Source organism: Pinus tabuliformis, chromosome J, assembly GCF_031772625.1.
Source record: "Pinus tabuliformis cultivar Carrire ecotype Pingquan chromosome J, CPIR1, whole genome shotgun sequence".
NCBI classification, from domain to species: domain Eukaryota; kingdom Viridiplantae; phylum Streptophyta; class Pinopsida; order Pinales; family Pinaceae; genus Pinus; species Pinus tabuliformis.
In genome coordinates, this window is record NC_142295.1 from 99,677,672 (window position 1) to 99,696,515 (window position 18,844).

At 39.0% G+C, this 18,844-nt stretch overlaps 1 protein-coding gene across 4 annotated transcripts in view; it reads right to left on the reverse strand.

Annotated features, from left to right (window-relative positions):
- LOC149225702 (uncharacterized) overlaps positions 1–12,210 on the reverse strand; it is a 140,820-nt gene extending 128,610 nt beyond the window's left edge. For 2 of the 4 annotated variants that reach the window (XM_089377283.1, XM_089377281.1), the window contains exon 1: positions 11,786–11,920. Coding sequence is in view for 1 of the 4 variants with exons in the window: in XM_089377280.1 (XP_089233406.1) it covers positions 11,786–12,131 (346 nt within the window). In the remaining 3 variants the exon portion in view is untranslated. Of the gene's footprint in view, positions 1–11,785 lie in introns of all 4 variants that reach the window. The other 2 variants (XM_089377280.1, XM_089377282.1) reach the window with 2 other exon arrangements.
- Positions 12,211–18,844: the final 6,634 nt, after the last annotated feature.

Genomic DNA, 18,844 nt, shown 5'->3' on the forward strand with positions numbered 1-18,844 from the left:
CCACTTCTTAGCCTTCTAATCTAAAATAAAATGAATTTCCAGCAAGTTTAAAATTCAATTTATGAGCTCCTTGGGGTCAACACTCCCCGGGTACACAACTCAGAAATTTATTCAAAAAATGAATAAACTTTTAGGGGTTGAAATAACTAAATATAAGCTACAAATTTAAGAAATAAACTTGACCAAAAAATCTGAGCTAAAACAAAGCAAATAAAAATATACTTACTTGTAAAATAGTGCCTTTTTGAGTGCTTGTTGGGTGAACATCTGCAAATAAAAGCCTGCTACAACTATGTTCTTTTACAGAACTAAACACATAAACTTGATATATCGATGTAAAATAGGCAAAATAAACTCAAGAAAAACAGATATATCAATTCCTTAGTTAAGATATTAATTTACACTCTTTTTCTCCAAGGATTACTAGCTATGTACGATAAGAAATTTAGAGCAAGCCAGTATAAAATAAAAAAGGGAAATTTTTTAGAATTTTTCGACAATGAGATGGTTGAAGAGTGAGCCTTTACCTTTGCCTTTACCTTACCACTTTGTAGAGTTGCGATCACAACTCTTCCTTTGTCAGTTTTCCCTTTTGAGGCTAGAGAGGAGTGAGAAGTTGGGGATGAAACTGTCCAGATCTTAGCCTTGGATTATCCGCAGGAAGATCTAACTCACTAAAAGGATCTACTGATTTTAGATGCGCCAACCAAAATAACAACAGTAGTGCCAATAGCCCACGAATCTGGATGGAGATTCCCCCTGGAGGGCTTGCCTAACACTTGGAAAAGTGTATTTTCAGCAACTATATAAGGGTGAGGTGAAGACCTGGGCCTTGATCTCCCCTTCCACATGATCGTCTATCCCTCAATGGATTGCTACCTTGATCTTGTGATGGAAGAAATATACCTACAAAATAACCTTGTAAAAGCACAATGATAAAGATGAAAACTAAGAAGGAAAATAATAGAAAATTCAACTCAACATATGAAAATGTTTTTTGCAAAATGGTTCTTTGTATTATGGCATCAAATGATTTCACAGTAAACAACCTTGGGAGGAGGAGCTCACAATTTATATTTTTCATTGCTAATGGCTAATTTCCTCCTTCCATTAAAATAATAGTATCTTGATTTGTCGTGCACAATAAACTTGGGGACTATGTCAACCTCGTGACAAAATAATATTTTATTACAAAGTGTTTGCCCACATGAGTGGGTCAAATTGTCTTTCACACCCCAAAGAAGTAGAAGTTCCAATATTAAAGGGTCCGAACTCCGAGAAGCCAAATAATGAAAATAGTAGTCATAACTCCTCCGACATTCTTCTTGAAGCCTCCAGCGTCCACCTCCATAACTTGATTTGCCTAGGGAATTAGCTTGATGATTTTGGGAATTTGTACCACTTCAAGAAGACTGATCACTTGACTTTGCAATAGCTCCTTTTTGTCCTTATCCTCATCTTCTCAATAATAGACACCTCCAATGGCTAGCTTGACTTTTACAATAGCTATTTCACCTTTGACTTGACTTTTCCATGTATAGTAGATCGAAGTTGCCACCTTTCTCTCTTGCTCTAGAACCCTTCCTTATTTGGCTAAGTGTTCCACTGAAATAGGTACTATTTGCCACATCATGCCCTATAGTATGCCCTGTCAACTCCAAAAATTCACAATGTTACCTCATAAGTTTGGTCAAACCTCCGTAATAATGGTCAAACCAAAAATCTCTAACGTTGTTGAGGAAGTGCAAATACTAAGATATGGGTTTTGTTCCTCTCAATGAGCAGACCACTTTGGACATAATGCATATCCAAAACACTACAATGCTCCACCTATTTTGCCATTGGAAACCTGCATCACTTGTTTAACTAGCTTGACCAGTGATATCTTGAGAATGCCTTCACCAAATGGAAAAATTCTAAATGGCATGTCATCCTCTCATCAAACTCTGAGATATGAGACCTTGTTGACTTTTTTACTTCTAGGACCACTTTGCATTGGGAATGTGAACTGCCTTGGAAACCATGAAATGTCGCTGCCTATGAGATTGCCATGTCTGAGAAAAATCTTAGGGATACTACATCAAATCCAAGGCCACCTACAAACTCAATAGACTCATAATTATGTGGTAAGACATAGGTGCACCCAACATCAGTGAAACTGGCCCCTACACTGGTGATCACCCATACAAAACAAGGCTCCTCTAAAACCATGAGTCCTCATATAAGCCCATCAAAGGTCCTCCAATCCTATCTAGGACAAAAGGAACAAAAAGTAACTCAAAGGAGTCAGCCCTGGTTTGACCAAAACAAATGACACAACATGACGCAAGGTCTAGGATGCCTACAAGGCCTCACATGGTTGTTGCATGGCTTTTCACTTGTGACCATGGGGTTACAATGGCACAAAGATTGTTGCAATACTCTGCATGTATCCTTGCTAGTATAAGGGGTAACACTTCCCACATTTATGTCCCTCATTGTAAATACTAGCACAATTGAAACATAAACCCTTTGCTCTTCTTTCATCTTTTTGTTTAGTTTTGACCTTGTAGGTTGATTGAGGTTAGGAGTGTGAATATTGTGATAATTTCCTCATCAAAAGACATAGAAAATGTGCAAGATGTTGCAATCCAATATGACAAGGAATCACCATGACAAAATTGTGAATATTTAGAAGAAAGATCAATAAATTAAAACAAAGTCCTTGTAGATAAAGACAAAGAAATTGTTCAAACCCAAAAGAAATTAGACTATTGAGATGCAAAATCCAAAATATAATAGCAATGCAAAATATGCTCACAATGAAGAGATTAAAAATATTAATAAAGACCTATCTAACAATGATGTGTAGATTCCTTGCCTGAGAAACATAATAAAAATCTACTTGCAACAAGTCAAGAAATTAAAGAAAGAGAAGAGGCCCCCACAAAAAATAAAGAAACAACTCGCCGACAACGAAACTTTGAATGATCCAATTGAACTAAGGAATTTGTATTAGGTTAAAATTCAAACCATGGATAAGGAAACCCTCACTGACTCAATCAAAGTGGAAAAACCTAATGTTGTCACTAATGAAGTTTTATTAGATGTAGAGCATCCGAGAATTGAGATCACAAAACAATTCAAAGAGAAGGTGACATCTACAAATTTAATGACAAATAAAGGTCTACTAGTCGCCATTGATAAGATTGTACACAACAAAAGGACACTGACATGCGAATGAATGTTGAAATATTAATGATGACGCCAAAACAAGTTTATGACAAAGATTTACTACCTAAAGTAAATCTCAAAAAATACTAAATCCTCGATTAAGAAGGATCAACATATCAAGGCATTGTATCATTGCCCAAATTACAGAAGTCATGTCATTATGAATCAACATGCCAACATCTACAACCACCCAACCAAAGTCAATACTCTATTTGCATACCAAAGAATAAAAAATTCATTTACAACTCAAGAACAAAAACAAAAAAGCTAGAATCAAGAAGCTTCTCAAAGAAGAGCTCTAGAAAAAATCTACCTAGGTTGGATTGATCCTTTTTCAATGCAATGATATTATTCGAGACTTTGGAATCGTATCATTTTGTGTCCTCAACCTTATCAAATATGTGAAATTATGAAAAGATGAGTCATTCTATCATAAGAAGTGCTACCTGCCCATGCTTTAAGGGTAAAGCATTTTAAGAGGGAGGATTTGCAATATGCTTAGGGTATAATATCAATTATGTAATAATGTTATAAACAATCTGTTAATTTTAGGATAACAATGGTGTGTTCTATGCTTAGAGCAATTTTACTTCAATTTCTTCATTAGCCCAATATCATATCCAGATTAGCAATCACATCAACATGATAGTAAAATGCAGATAGAACATAAACAATAACAGTAGAAGACAAGCCAACACAAGAGGACACAAGCTATGGCACCAGCAAGGGACAAACGCCAATGTGGGGAAACCCTTAATCAATTCTTCTTATAATCCTTCAAAAGTTCAGCACAGAGAGAGAGTACAATTTACAATATTCACTTGCACAAACTGATCAGTCAAAACAGCGAAACAGAAAGCCATAACCAGAGAGTCAACGTTGGTCAACAGGGCTGAAATTGACCTCCAAAACAGCTCGATCAACCTTGGTCAACTCGGCCTCCAACAGCAAGATAACGCAGCCCAGAATAGTCTGAAAATCACTAGTCAAACTTGGTCAACGCAGCAACATGAATTAGGGCAGTCAACGCAGGGGTCAAACTGCCTCGATTTTTGTGCCCAAAACAGCAACCTGCCCAAACATAAGTCTCCCTCACAAAACTGAAGTCAAATAGGGTCAATGCTGGTCAAAGTCGGCCTCTTGAAATTTCGGTCAAATCTAGTCAACACAATAGCTAGAAAAATCAATCTTCCTTTCGCACATGTGGAGAGAGAGAGGCCCAAAAATTCGTACCCAATCAAGATGAGAGAGAGAAAGATGAATGAGATGAGATGCCAAAATGAGGAGGAGGCACCTTGTATTTATATGCAACGTTGAAGGCTGGAGGAGGCTAATTTGATGGTTGGCCAACCTTGACAATTTGTCCATAATCAAAATAAATTCATAACTTCATTTGTACATGTCATAATGGGATGATCTTTAGATCAATCCTACACCTCTCAGAAAGAGGAATCCAAGAAAAATATCAGTTGCCTCATAAGAGTTGTCCAAAGTGATGTTTGGCCCTAGTTGCCAAATTTAACACTCCCTCTCAACTAGGGAGAACATCACCTGCCAAACTGTCTGACAATCTGTACCATCCCTGTCTCTGCTCTGCTCTGCTCTATTGAACCATGAAGAAAGAAGAAATGATCGAGAATGTATCATACCATTCTCCACTGACCCGAAGTCAGTCTCCAACATCAGAGAGTGTGTCATACCACTCTTAACCAACCCAAAGTCAGTTTCCATTGATCCCAGATCAATATCAACATCCTAGCATAGGGAGTATGGTAGTACACGATGCGTCCATCAGTAGTACTATGGTCCCTATCCTCATTTCCCTACTCATTGGCCAAATGAGAGGTACTTCCCATGAGTCCCAGACTGCATGGGTAGGATGTGTCGACAGGAGAAGGTGAACCAATCATCCTGCTCATACACCATAGGGGAGGATGAATCATTCAGCCTATGCATATGCCACCATGGGGTATCACAAGGGAAGGTGAACCATTCACCCTATGCACAGGGTACCACTAGGGGAGGCTGAGTCACCCTATGGTCGCTCATCACTCCAAGAAGTACCCCAAACCCCCCGGAGCTCCCAGAGCTCACTATCTATCTAATACAAGACCCTCATAAGAGGCTCTCTCCACGACTCCAAGTCGTTCACGAAAGGTTAAGAATTTGACCTTCACGAGGGACTTCGTAAGAATATCGGCGAAGCCTTCTTACTCCCTGTTGTACCATATCCCGGATAAAGTGGTACCTAATATCAATATGCTTGGATCATGAAACACGAGATTCTCAGAAAGACGAATCCCACTCTGATTGTCACAGAAGATCACGGTGGTATCCAGCACATGTCCAAACAACTCACTAAATATCTTCCTCAACCAGACAGCTTCACAGGAGGCCAAACTAGCAGCAATGTATTCAGCCTCAGCGGTGCTCAAAGCAATCGACTTCTGCTTCTTGCTCATCCATGATATCGAAGCAGAACCTAGAGAGAAGCAACATCCAGATGTGCTTTTGCGATCCACCACACTGCCAGCCCAGTCTGCATCGGAGTAACCATGGAGCCTCACATTCCCGACAGTGTATCTTAGTCCATAAGTGCTTGTGCCCCGGAGATATCTCGAGAGATTCTTAGCAGCAATCCAATGTATATGATGAGGTTCGACCATAAACTGAGTCAATGTGTTCACTCCAAAACATATGTCCGGACAGGGGTTCACCAAGAACATCAGGCCCCTATGAGTTGACTACTCGGAAGGATTTCCCAAATCGGGCCCGACAGCACTTCCGCATAACTTCTTGAAATTAAGTTCCATCGGAGTAGTCACAGACTTGCAGTCCACCATCCCAAATCTTTCAAGTAGCTTCACAATATATTTTCCTTGAGAAAGGAAAATCTCACCTGGCTTTTGTCAAACCTCCAACCCTAGGAAGTAATGCATCAGTCCTAAGTCCTTCATGTCAAATTTGGAAGCCAACTCCCTCTTACATTGATGAATAAGAGGGTCTGCACTTGTCAGAAAGAGATCGTCCACATAGAGTACCAAGATGAGAGGTCTATCATTCTCAACCTTAAAGTAAAGGTTTGGATCAGCTTCACTTCTTGTAAATCCCAGCTTCATTAGATAGTTATCGATCCTCTCATACCAAGCCCGAGGTGCTTGCTTCAACCCATAGAGGGCTTTCTTCAACCTGCATACATGTGTCTTACGATCTTGAACTTCAAACCCCTCAGGTTGTTCCACATAGACTTCCTCCTTAAGTGAACCATGCAAGAAGGCAGTCTTGACATCCATCTAGTGTAGATTCCATCCTTGCGAGGCAACAAGGGCTATAATCGAACGGATGGTGGTGTAGCGAGCAATGGGTGCAAATATCTCATCGTAATCTACACCTTCCTTTTGAGAGAAGCCTCGAACAACAAATCTAGCCTTGAACTTCTCAGCGCTTCCATCAGCACCATGCTCAACCTTGTAGAGCCATTTAGAGGTGACAACAGATTTGTCTTGGGGTCTAGGAACCACATCCCAGACATCATTCTTCATAATCGACTCATACTCTTCGTTCATAGCATCCTTCCATACTTGTTGCTTCACAACTTCTTCCAATGACCAAGGTCCAGACTGAATAATGGTGCTCATAGCAGTTAAGTACCCTAGGTACCTATTAAGCTTCTTGCTTTCACGAAATGTCCCCCTCAGTGCAACACATCTTCGAGAGTTTCCCTCAGCCATGAGGGTCTCCTTTTGGAGGAGGAGGGCTCATGAGGAGGAGGAACAATGGGATCCATCGGTTCTTCAACATCGGGCATTGACTCATCCTGTGAATCTCCCTGATTTTTTGCATTTGCTTCTTTGTCCTTCCTTGGAATAGGAAGGTTGCTAATCTTCCTTAGGGCATCATCCTCATCGAAGGTGACATCAATACTCAACTCCACTTCTCTTTGACCAAGCACATAGATTCTATATGCCTTAGAAGTTTCATTGTAGCCCACAAAAGTTCCTTTCTTCCCAGATGCCTCCAATTTGCTTCTCTTTTCTTTCGGCACATGAAAGTATACGGGACTACCAAAAATTCTAAAATGAGAAACATCAGGTTTCTTACCGGTGAAAACTTCTTCGAGAGTTTTGGAGTCCAACGCTTGATGAGGGCATCGATTTTGAACGTACACAGCAGTGTTGGCAGCTTCTCCCCATAGAAACTTTGGAAGTCCTTGATCATGAAGCATGGCACGAGTGGCTTCTATAATGGAACGATTCTTCCTCTCAGCAACACCATTTTGCTCAGGAGTATATGCAATAGTGGTCTCCCTCTTAATGCCAACTTCCCTGCAATAGTCATTGAATTCATTTGACTCATCAGTCCTCAATATTTTGATCTTCTTCCTTGTTTGATTTTCCACCAAGGCTTTGAAGACACAAAACCATGAGAATATTTCATCCTTCTCCTTCAAGAAATATATCTAAGTTTTGCGAGAGAAGTCATCCACAAAGACAGCATAATATAAATATCCTCCTAATGATGTCACAGGGAACATACCAGATAGATCAAAATGAACCAATTGCAAAATGTCAGTGATCTTGCTATCACTTTAGGGGAATGGTCCCCTTGTATGTTTTCCCTCGACACATCCCTGGCATACACCTTCATGCTCTATTTTGAATTCAGGCATACCTGTAACCATATTCCTTGCATCGGGTAGAGCCTTATAGTGAAGATGATCAAACCTCAGGTGCCATAGTTTGGATTGAAGAGATGTGTCGCAAGGCATAGCTCCCAGTGGACTTCCTCCAACTTGATATAAACTGTCAACCATGAATCCAAGAGTAAATGCTTCTTTGAAATTTCTTTTCCATACACGTACCTTTCCATCGATGAATGCCACCTTGAATCCTTTGTCTTCCATTGCCGAGATAGACACTAGATTCTTCTTTAGATCAGGTACATATAGTACTTCTTGAAGATGAACGGTGTTACCTTGATTCAATTGAAGGGTAACATTCCCAACTCCCTTCACGGAATAGGTGGCATTGTCTCCAAGGATAATTTCCAAATTTGTATCCTTCTCTATAAGATTTTAAAGAGCATCCTTGTAACCGGTGAAGTGCCTTGAGGCACCACTATCAATCAACCAATTTCCCAAAGTATCCGGAGGAAAGGCAGTAGAGAGGGCAGATATAAGATAAAATTCCTTTTTGCTTAGAATTTACAACATTAAACTTATCATACCTAGAGTTTCTTGTTCTTTTAGAAGCTCGATCATTTCCAAGTTAAGTAGCGGAAGTATTTCTTTTCCCTTTGTTGTTGAACCTGCCATTCCTTTGATTGTTGTTGTTGCCCTTGGAATGATTGTGATCATCATCATGAGATGTGTCCCTTCTATTTGGACACTCCCTAACATAGTGACCAAACTTGTTGCAAATGAAGCATCTTCCCTTCCTTCCATTTTTGAATCTCGGTCTTCCTTGACTTTGCTTCTTTGAACCTGCATTGTTCTTCTTCTTGGCATGAGCAGAGAATGTGGTAGGATTATTCCTATTCGAAGGCATCTCCAATTCCATCATCCTTGTTTCTTCTTGAGAACATCTAGTCAGCAATTCTTCAAAACCTGGAATTCTATCGTTATTGAGAATAGTAGTGTTGAACACATGCCATTCGGGAGGAAGACCTCCAAGGGCAATGAGAGTGAGCTCCCTGTCAGCAATAGCTTCACCAATCAAAAGAAGATCATTTTTTATCTCGGTAATCCTCATGAAGTAGGATTGAATATCCTCACCTTTTCCCTTCTTTATATCCTTCAGCTTGTTCTTGAGGAAAAGAATTTGATTTGCATTGCTAGATTTGAACATGCCAACCAACCTATCATATATCTCCTTTGATGTATTCAAATCGAAGATGTAAGCAACTAAGTGCTTATGTATAGAATCCCTGATGATCTTCGTAACTTTGACTTCACCCTTCTTGTACTTTGACTTAGCAGCAATCAGTGCATTTGAAGGAGGTTTCGAAATCTTTCCCTGCACATAATCCATAACATCGTGCTCTTCTAAAGTCAAATCACGAGACATCTTCCATGCATGATAATCAGAATTATCATGAAGCTTATCATTAGACTTGAAGTAGGATGTGGAGGCCACTGAATCTTGTCTTCACTCTCTTCACTCTTGCTTGGGCTTTGTCCTCACCTAAGCTCTGATACCATGTTAATTTTAGGATAACAACGGTATGTTCTATGCTTAGAGCAATTTTACTTTAATTTCTTCATTAGCCCAATATCATATCCAGATTAGCAATCACATCAACATGATAGTAAAATGCAGATAGAACATAAACAATAACAGTAGAAGACAAGCCAACACAAGAGGACACAAGATATGGCACCAGCCAGGGACAAACCCCAATGTGGGGAAACCCGTGATCAATTCTTCTTATAATTCTTCAAAAGTTTAGCAGAGAGGGAGTACAATTTACAATATTCACTTGCCTAAACTGACCAACCAAAACAACAGAAACAGAAAGCCCTAACCAGAAATTCAATGCTAGTCAACAGGGCTGAAATTGACCTCCAAAATAGCTCAGTCAACCTTAGTCAACTTGACCTCCAACAGCAAGATAATGCAGCCCAAAACAGTCCGAAAATAACCAGTCAAACCTGGTCAACAAAAGTCAATGCAACAACCTGAATTAGGGTAGTTAACGCAGGGGTCAAACTACCTCACTTTTTGTGCCCAAAACAGTGATCTGCCCAAATAGAAGTCTCCCTCACAAAACCGAAGTCAAACAGGGTTAATGCTGGTCAAAGTCAGCCTCCTGAAATTTCGGTCAAATTTGGTCAACGCAACAGCTAGAAAAAACAATCTTCCTTTCGCACGTGTGGAGAGACAAAGGCCCAAAAATTCATACCCAATCAAGATGAGAGAGAGAAAGATGAATGAGATGAGATGCCAAAATGAGGAGGAGGCACCTTGTATTTATATGCAACGTTGAAGGTTGGAAGAGGCTAATTTGATCGCAGGCCGACCTTGACAATTTGTCCATAATCAAAATAAATTCATAACTTCGTTTGTACATGTCAGAGTGGGATGATCGTTAGATCAATCCTACACCTCTCGGAAAGAGGAATCTAAGAAAAATATCAGTTGCCTCATAAGAGCTGTCCAAAGTGATGTTTGGCCCTAGTTGCCAAATTTAACACAATGATTATGTAAAAACGGTCACAAGGATATAATGTACATTTATGTTGTAATAATGATAGTTGTCCATTTTCCTAGAGGTATGCTTTATCACCCCAATGTATAATTGTATACACGCTATTGTAATTCAATGGCATCATCTGATATCAATAAATATATATTTATTTTATATGGATCTTGTGAGTATCTCTTGCATGGATGACTTTATGAAGAGCCCGTCAAGTTCACTTCATAAATCAACTACATTTTACTTAACTACTTGATAAGTGGCTTGGTGAACTGCCATAGGTGGCTTCGTAAACTGTTATAAGTGAGCAATTAGCCTTCATTTGATTGCTCTATACATTGGACCGTGATCCTCGTATACTATGTTGAATGAAGGGAAAGCCTAATAGAATTTTCCTTTGCATTCATGGTTGTTTCCTTTATGAGGGTTTTTCCCATATAAATCCTGTCGTCCTCTATGAGTTTGCTATTTAATAGCGATCATATGACAGTGTTAAAATTCTACGAGTTTGACATTTAATTGCGATCATATGATCATGTTAAAATTCAAACATATGCTAGTTACTCCAGTATAACGCATAAGTTTCAGTTGAAAATAAACAGGCAAGAAAGGTATTGCGTTTGACTATACTCTTTAATATTTATTCACGAGCAATGCAAGCCCTTTCCTTTTACCATGATGAATCAGTAACAAACCTTTTAACCAGTCTTAAGAATAATGAAACGGTTCCCGACAACTAGAAATTGGGCCCTGGCAGAGAATGCTTAGAAATTAGTGTATGTCGGAGATCATTATACTCATTCACAAATGTATATCATTATTTGATAGAAGGTTAGGGGGAGATATTGTCCTACTGCTTAGGACTTTCCATGCAACTCACCAAAGCCATACTTTGGAGCCGTGGCCCCAATCTCTGTTTGGTTTATACAATGGTTCTTGGGCTATTTTAACTAACCTGAAACGAGGATAAGTTCCTAACTTTGTTCAAATCGAAAAGTTAAATCATTGCTAATTGGATTGTGATTTACAGCCCGCTACCCACCAAAGTTTAATTGTTTGTTCAAATTGAAAAGTTAAATCATTGCTAACTGGGTTGTGGTTTACAGCCTGCTACCCACCAAATTTTAAATCTTGCAGAGTCAAGAATAATTAATGGGAGCCAGGTGATTTTCACCCAAAAGTAACCCTGTTGCAGCTGTTTAGCTGATGGGAAGCGTTTGTGATTAGTGGTTCACCCTTTGCAGATCGTTTCTCTGTGAAAATTGACCGTTAGTGATGCACATAAAATTTAAATGAAGCAGTTTCATAAAAACACGGAATTTGGCGTCAACGGATCCCAAAAACTATGTACGAAAAATGAAATATATACTAGTACCTTCTTTAACGTCGAGCGATGTGATTCCATCGCTATAATCTTCCTCTTCTTCTTCACTATTAGCTGCCAATTTATGGCGATGATCCTTAGCCACCCGTCGGCTTGGTTTATTGGCTGATCGGCCCCCATAGGACCTTGAAAAAGCTTTGAAGTTTGTTGTCGTCCAGTAGCCAGTTTGCGGATGGGCTGCTGAAAAGGACTGTAAAATACCTGTCAGAAGCTTGGGCATGCTGTTCTCAGGTTGAGAGCTGTAAATAAGATTCTGTGAAGGAATAACAGGATTTAATGACAGCAGTTTCCGCCATTGGACCGCTGGGAGCTTAGTGCAAAGAATCTGGGCTCTCATGTTGCTGTATGCTAAAACCCTCCTAAAACCCTCACTAACCAAATATTTATCGGCCAGGGTTATGTGTCTTTTATTTTTTTAAGGGGCAAATTTTTAACTCGGAAGCGTGTCCGTAGAGAAAATTCCCTATAAACGTTGTGTTTTACATTATTTTAATAATTGTTATTTCACTAAAATAAGTATTATTTGACTTTTTGGGAATATGGTGTACGTAGATTATTTAAATTTGTGGATAGATCAGATTCTTCATCTTAGTTTTAAGGATGAATTATAGTAGTTGGTTTGAAACTTCAAACAAAAAATTGGTTATGTGATTAATTATGAAAATCAATCTCAAAAACTAATAACATCTTAAAAATATTGGGGGTTTTATAGGAGGCATAAGGTGGTATGTTTTTTCATTGGTTTGGTGGCCAGTGATCTTTCACAGTTTTCAATCCTTTGCTTTTACCTTCGTTGATGGTCTTTTTCATCCTTGTCGAGTCGATGTCATTTTTTATTGTCATATTTTTTTGTCCATTTTCTTTTCATCAAATTTTTCGATCCCTAGGTTAATCGTTAATCCACGGGTCTATTCCAATGCAATTGGCATTAATGGAATTGGACATCATTGAATATGAACAGGACAATGCAATTACCAAGGGTATCTTTCCCTCTTGGGAGAATTGAATACATGATCGTGATGGACCGTCTAATCTAGATTGATGTCCTACGGACCCTTCTCAACTCCCAAACTCTGTAAAGGAAGGTGAGGAGCAAAAAATAAGGTAGACAGCAGTTTGGTTTCGCAAAGAAGTTAGGTGGATCAGCTATAACATAGAGTCCAACCTAGTAAGACCATAGCCCTAAGTCCACATGGTGAGGTCGGGCCTGGTAACACCACAACCCTAAGTCCACATGGTGAGAATTGATAGGTTAGACGATGTCTATGTGGATGCCATGTAGGAACCATGAGAGGTGTGCAACTGTCAGGGATGACATGGCAGGCCCACGTGGGGCACGTGTAAGTGCCACATGGCAGTTCCTTGCTAATGTGGCACTATCTAGTTGGTCAAACTTCAAATGGGTATAACTTTTGATCCAAGAGTCAAATTTAAATAAAATTTATATCGTCAGAAAGCTCTCGGCGAGCTGAATATGATAGTAATATCATAAGTTAATTTTGCAAGATTTGAATAAAGATGATTTTTGCAACCCCGTCTTCATAACAAACTATGGAGGTTAGGCTAATTAAAAAGTAACACCTCCCACAACCCAAAAAGGTTCAAGGGGTTAGGAGGTGTTAGAAAATGATAAAGTGGCAGCTTATTAAACTTATTTTCTTTAACCTTGATACTTGCTTGTGAATCTTAATCTTCTTTATGTTCTTTTAGTTAGATATTTTCATCAAACAATATCAAGAAACAACAATAACAAAAGAGGACACATATATAGTCTCTCAGCTAGGGCAAACCCCCTCCAAGGGGAAAACCCGGAAACCCTTCTCTTCTTAGAATCAGCTTCAAATGAGATACAAAGACCCAATCCCTAGACCAAGTCCTTCTCCCAGTACTAAGTTAGCCCTTCCTCGTGTCTTTCTTGAATCTGCGCCACACTACTACACACTACACTTCAATTTATCAGCTACAACATTTTTACTTGTCCTGCAACTTTGGCCTTACAACTTTTGAAGAAACCCTAATTTGACCTCCTTTTGGGACCTTCCAAGAGAAATACAACTCTTCCTAAGGTCAGCGAGGTCTAGACAGAGTTTCCTTCCTCCCAGCTACAAGCTTTTGCACTCCGTCCTACTTCAACTCAAACTTGCAACTTTGGCTTATTCTTGCAACCCAAAAACCATAGAATTCCGCATGTGTGAGAGAGATGGAGCCTAAAACATAGGAAATTTCATCATTCTTCCTTCTTCTTGACCTTCGCTCTCCTTCTTGCAGCTACCCAGCTATAGATCAAACTCTTTCTTAGGTGATCGAACTTGTGAGTGAGTGTGTGTGCAAATGAAGTTGAATTGCTCTTTATATAGCCTTTTCAAGGGGTCGAATTCCCTCCTTTTGGACAACTTAAGGATACCAAAGCTGACTTGTACTCCTGGAGATTCCAGGACTTTCTAGACTCGAAAGTAATTATTTTTACAATTACAAATTCCCCGGAAGGGTCTTATAATCATGGTGTTGACTCATGACAATAAATCCTAAACCCTAGAAGCACGAAGAACATGCTTTTACCTAGAAGACCATCAATAAAGAGAATTAGACCCATAATTTAATAATAATAATTTTCTTCTTTTCTTGCTTGTTACATAGGATACATATTGAAGTGAGTACAACAATTATGAAGACTGAAACTAGTTACATTTCTCAACACTCCCTCTTAACTAGGGAGGTATTCATAATTGTACAACTAGTACAACATCATATCTCAAACTGAAGATTTCTCAAGAAAAGTTGTATTGGTAAATCATGCTATAAGCATCATCATTATGACCAGCATTGTCCCTTAGGCCTAACTGGACAAGCTATTCTTTATTCAAGAGCATCATGCTAGGAGGCTTTGTGTGTGATATCGCACTACCTCTCTAAGGTATACACCCCATCTAGATGTCCACAAGGTATGTCCTTTTAGGACTATTCTTATCTTGGATCTCCATACCTGAGTCCTCAAAGAATATCGATCCTCTTCGACCACTCTTCTCTTGGATACTTGTCACATCCTCAAAGAGTGTCAATCCCTTTCCTTTCTTGGATGTTATATCCTCAAGGAAACCACATATGCTTATCCAAACCTCCACCATTCTCTCTTTATCACTTGATTAGGAGAATGCACATGTGATGTCCAATATCACTCCCTCTCAAACTAAGAGGACATCCCTATTCTTCATTAATCTTGAGAACAAATCCATGCTCTTTATCCAAGGGGACTCCTTTCCTCCCTCTCAAAACCAAAGGAGATCCCTTCATTCTATTAATGGAAACCAACACCACAAGCCTTTACAACTTATCTTGATCAGAGCGTCGACTACTAGTTCCCCATAGCTCCATGGTTCCTTCTTTCCTTCGCATCTATTACATAGAGCCTACTTCCTTTCAAGGTATCTTGGAACCTTCTCCACTCTTCGTTCTTGTGACGGGATCCGAGTCATCTTCCTTGCTCATCACTTTCTTCTTTAATCGCGAAGGCATTGCATTGAGCCTTCCCAATCTTCAATTTGATCATGAAAGTGGTCTTCCTTGACCTTCATGTTATCTTCTCGCATAGCTACCCTTTCAATCCTAAGATGGACTCATCTCAACTTCATAGTTGCCAGGTACGAGATATTTTTCTTCCCTCAATACTCCTCATTCGTACAGTTAACCTTGCCTCAACTGCCATAATGTATTCTTGAAACATCCTTTTCCTAGTAGCCAAAAATAATATGTTAGCCAGATAACCAAACCATAAATGAAATAAACTTACCTCACCATGGAAACCTTCTCATTCTATCAACATCCTTATCGACCATCTCCACTTGATGTTTCCTTCTTGCATTAAAGTGCCTAAGGATTGAACTTGATTAACAAGTTACAACTTTTCTTTTAGAGATTATACTAGATGTCAATCAAATATCAAATACATATTCTAGAGAAAGTCTTGATATTTTGTACATTCTTTGGTAAGTCATATTATATTTTATTCCAGCATCATAAATACTTAAGCATATCCTTCTAACCAACTTTATTCCACAAGATTTTCATACACATTAATCTTTTCCAAAGTTTTCATTTTCAATATACATTCTTATGCTTTAATCTAATCATATAGTTATTCATATAATTCACAAAAGGTTTGTATCGTGACCCATTCCAATCCTTCATCCCTTTTTACCAACATGATTCCACATTACATGAAATACATACTATTTATGCCAATATGCCTTTCCCAAGGACATTCAAATCATGGTCCTTCTCAAATCTTGGTGATCCGTTTCAGCGGGATGACAACATAAAGTTAAATAATATCTTGATGAAATGGTCCAACATTCTATCCTAGGTGATCTCTACTAAACAACATAATCATATAATTTCCAAACATGTTATTATCATATGTGTCTATCTTGTGATGCTTATGCATAATATATCAACTAAAGGAAAACATTCATAAAGAACCTAGAAGTTAGTGAACCTTCTTCAGTAGTAAAGACCCTTCACTTCTTCCTTCTTTGCCTTCTTCTTTGGTTCTCCCATAGCTTCAGCTACATGAACTTCACTTTTATCCTTTCTTTTATTGTTCTGTGATTTGGATAGTCCATCTTGTAATGTACAAACTCGTAGTACTTGAAACATTGCACTTTAGACATATCTTTCTTCTTGGATTTTCCAAACTTTCCCTTCTTCATCTTCTTGACTCGAGCTAGAAAGGATTGAATTTGCTCATGAGATCCAATGTCATCCTTGGCCATGATCCTTGACTCTTCTAGAATGCATTGTGCCCACAACTCATCAAAGGGAGTTGAATCTTTCTTGGAGTGGACACTTGTGGCAAAGTTGCTCCATTATGGTGGTAATGCATTTAGAACACATATGGTCACCTTAGAATCAGTGATGGGTTCCCCAAGTTCTTGCAAATGGTCTCTTAGCTGAGAAACTCTCATGAGGAAGGATTCCATATTCTCATCCATTGATTTCTTCATTCTATATAGTTAGTTCCACAAAGACATATTTTGACATGTTGTACTTACAGAGTACAAATTCACTAGCTTGTTGTACATGGCCTTGGAAGTCTTTAGATTTGCAACAATTGGAACAAGAGAATCATTGATTGATTCAAATATGATCCTTTCAACTCTTACTTCCCCTTTCTTATACTTTGCTAGTTATTGTGCCTCATCTTTCTCAACTTCAGTAACTTCTCTGGTACGATATCCCATTACATCTTGCTCTATGAGTATCAAGTCAATCCTTTTCTTCCATGCTATATAGTCTGAAGCCCCAATGAGCTTATTGCTCTCCTTGCAGAAAGAACCTACACGACTTGAAGTTTCAACCATTATGAGACAATGTGATACTTACTTTAATAATATCTCCAACCTTCTTGATGTCTTTAAGATTTTGGAGAGTTATTGTTGATGCCCTTGAAAGATATTCCCTAGGATTCCTCCACCAACAACTTCCAAGATTGATGCCTTGCAAATAGACTTCCTTTTTGCGAGATCAATAACCTCCTCATGAGATGGATGTATTTTTTATCTTCTTGAACGTAGAAACCCTAAATCACAAGGGTATTCTATCAACGAGTGTTTAACCAGATCCCTTCAAGATATAATATCCTTCTTTTAGGACTTGAGAGATTCCTATCCCTTCATCAACAATCATTTTTTGTGTCCTACTGGTTGCCTTCCTTGCTCACCTTAGCTCTGATACCATGTTAGAAAATGATAAAGTGGAAGCTTATTAAACTTAATTTCTTTAACCTTGATACTTGCTTGTGAATCTTAATCTTCTTTATGTTCTTTTAGTTAGATATTTTCATCAAGCAATATCCATAAATAGCAACAACAAAAGAGGACACATATATAGGTTCTCACCCAGGGAAAAACCCCTCTAAGGGGAAAACCCGGAAACTCGTATCTTCTTATAATTAACTTCAATTGATATACAAAGACAAAATCCCTAAACCAAGTCCTTCTCCCAGTGCTAAGTCAACCCTTCCTCAAGTCTTTCATGAATTTGCACCACACTGCAACTTTGATCTGCCAACTTTGATTTTAGCCAGAGGAGTTCTGGGATGGGTGACCTCTTGGGAAGTCCTGGTTACCAGGTGCAAGCCCCGGAAGTGATGATTGATGCTATGTGATTCGTTCTCCACATTTCACTAGTTTCAATCCCACTTCTTCACCCCTGTGAGCATCACCTGATGCAATGAGTGCTAAGTGAACTATTCAAAAACCATGAGAAATTAGTCACTTTACGACTACCTCTCATGGAAATGGTCATACTTTGAATGACTTACTTAACGCAGTTGAATCCCAAAAATGATATCTAATATAATGCACTGCGAAAATCCCCCATACTTAAATTCAAAAAGAGTCAAGGGATCTCTACCTGAATGGTTCATGAGGCACAATACTTGCTAAGGTTTTGCAAATGGGGTAGCAAGCTAAGTGGGCTTGATTGTGGGGAAAAACTCCACAGTTAAGCGCGCTTGAGCCAGAGGAGTTCTGGGATGGGTGACCTCCTGGGAAGTCCTGGTTACCGGGTGCAAGCCCCGGAAGTGATGATTGATGCTATGTGATTCGTTCTTCACATTTCACTAGTTTCAATCCCACTTCTTCACCCCTGTGAGCATCACCCGATGCAATGAGTGCTAAGTGAACTATTCAAAAATCATGAGAAATTAGTCACTTTACGACTACCTCTCATGGAAATGGTCATACTTTGAATGACTTACTTAACGCAGTTGAATCCCAAAAATGATATCTAACTACAACATTGTTACTCGTCTTGCAACTTCTGAAGAGACTCTTATTTGACCTCCTTTTGGGACCTTCCAAGAGCAAGATAACTCTTCCTAAGGTTAGTGAGGTCTAGGTAGAGTTTCCTTCCTCCCAGCTACAAGAATTTTCACTTCGTCCTACTGCAACTCAGTGTTGCAACTTCGACTTCTTCTTGCAACCTAAAAACCCTAGAATTCCGCACATGTGAGAGAGATGGAGCCGAAAACACAGGAAAATTCGTACTTCT